The 1,181-nt window shown below is 44.5% G+C and overlaps 1 protein-coding gene across 1 annotated transcript; it reads left to right on the top strand.

Moving 5' to 3' along the window:
- Positions 1-285: 285 nt before the first annotated feature.
- On the top strand, positions 286-1,056 carry Pmar_PMAR012966 (hypothetical protein; the record flags this gene model as incomplete). The annotated part of the gene is made up of 3 exons (XM_002776187.1): positions 286-358; positions 469-617; positions 952-1,056. The coding sequence occupies 3 exons, from the start codon at positions 286-288 to the stop codon at positions 1,054-1,056; spliced, it is 327 nt and encodes a 108-aa protein (XP_002776233.1).
- Positions 1,057-1,181: the final 125 nt, after the last annotated feature.

Below are 1,181 nucleotides of genomic sequence, written 5' to 3'. Positions count from 1 at the left end.
GAGTACTACTACTACTACTACTACTACTACTACTACCACAAGTACTGTTCCTACATGGTAGCTTGTTAGGGAGTGTTCACCGCACGGTAGCTATGATGCAGAACACTGTAGCAAACGAATCTCAGGAGCGTGCCGCAGGATACGACGCGTACCTGTGTGTTGTACATTTAGTAACGACTTTGATAGTGACAAGTTATTTCTCATGCCCTTGCTTTTGTTTGGTTACCACAGAGCTGGAAGTAGTGGCCTCTGTGGGACTTTTCTCGAGTATGACAACCTCACCAGATGCCCAGTGTTAAAGTACCTCTGCCGCCGTTGAAGTCGGTTTTCGGGGATGCGTTCCAGCAGTGCAAAAATGGTAATAATGGGCGGTGACGAAGAGCCCTACTATATTAGTTTGCACATGAATATTAGTCTTGTTAGGAGGGAAAATATTTGTCGCGAATTTTTTGAATTGATTTTTCTCAGGTCCAGAAGTTCTAACTCTTGTGAGTAAGACTGCGATTCCGTTGTCGTACGGGGACGCATGTCACGCGTTAACGCATTTGGCCAACTTCGGTGATTTCAAGAGGGGCAGTCGAGATTTTAAAGATTTTATTACTAAGCTCGATACACAGGTGTGTTGTTCATGTTATTCACTTTATTGCCTTCCGTTGAGGTTTTTCCGCGGATCGCCGACAGCCCTGTGAAAACGTGGCGCGTGTTGCGGTATCTGGTGGACCTGCGTACACGAAACGGGCTGAAGGTAGTAGTAGTGGGGGAAAGTTGCTCGTAGGAGTATCACCTGTGAAATAAAAAATACTAATAATAATAAAATATTATTTTACGCAGAAAAAATATTTTTATGCAAAATATATTTTACGACTGCCGCGAATATTGGGGTTTTCACAGAGTATTACGCTACTTCACGAGGAACGGGTGAAACTCCAATATTGATGGATTTCGATGCAGGTCTGCATGCCCTGGTTCGAGAAGGTCTTGCCACAGTGCGAGCCGCATAGGGCCATTGACGTTCTCTACAGACTGTACCGTATATCGGGCGTACATGTGAAGTAATGAACTCGGGGAAAATATTCGTCATATCACGAACGGAAGGGTAGCCTACTGAGACTGATACTGCTTCAATACAATGACAGTGAACATATCGTACGCAAGTACATGTCGTTCATTGTCCCATGAGA

Source organism: Perkinsus marinus (assembly GCF_000006405.1).
Source record: "Perkinsus marinus ATCC 50983 genomic scaffold scf_1104296953942, whole genome shotgun sequence".
Lineage (NCBI taxonomy): Eukaryota > Perkinsozoa > Perkinsida > Perkinsidae > Perkinsus > Perkinsus marinus.
Note: the sequence above shows the minus strand (reverse complement) of the source record. Positions and strands in the feature narration are given on the sequence as shown.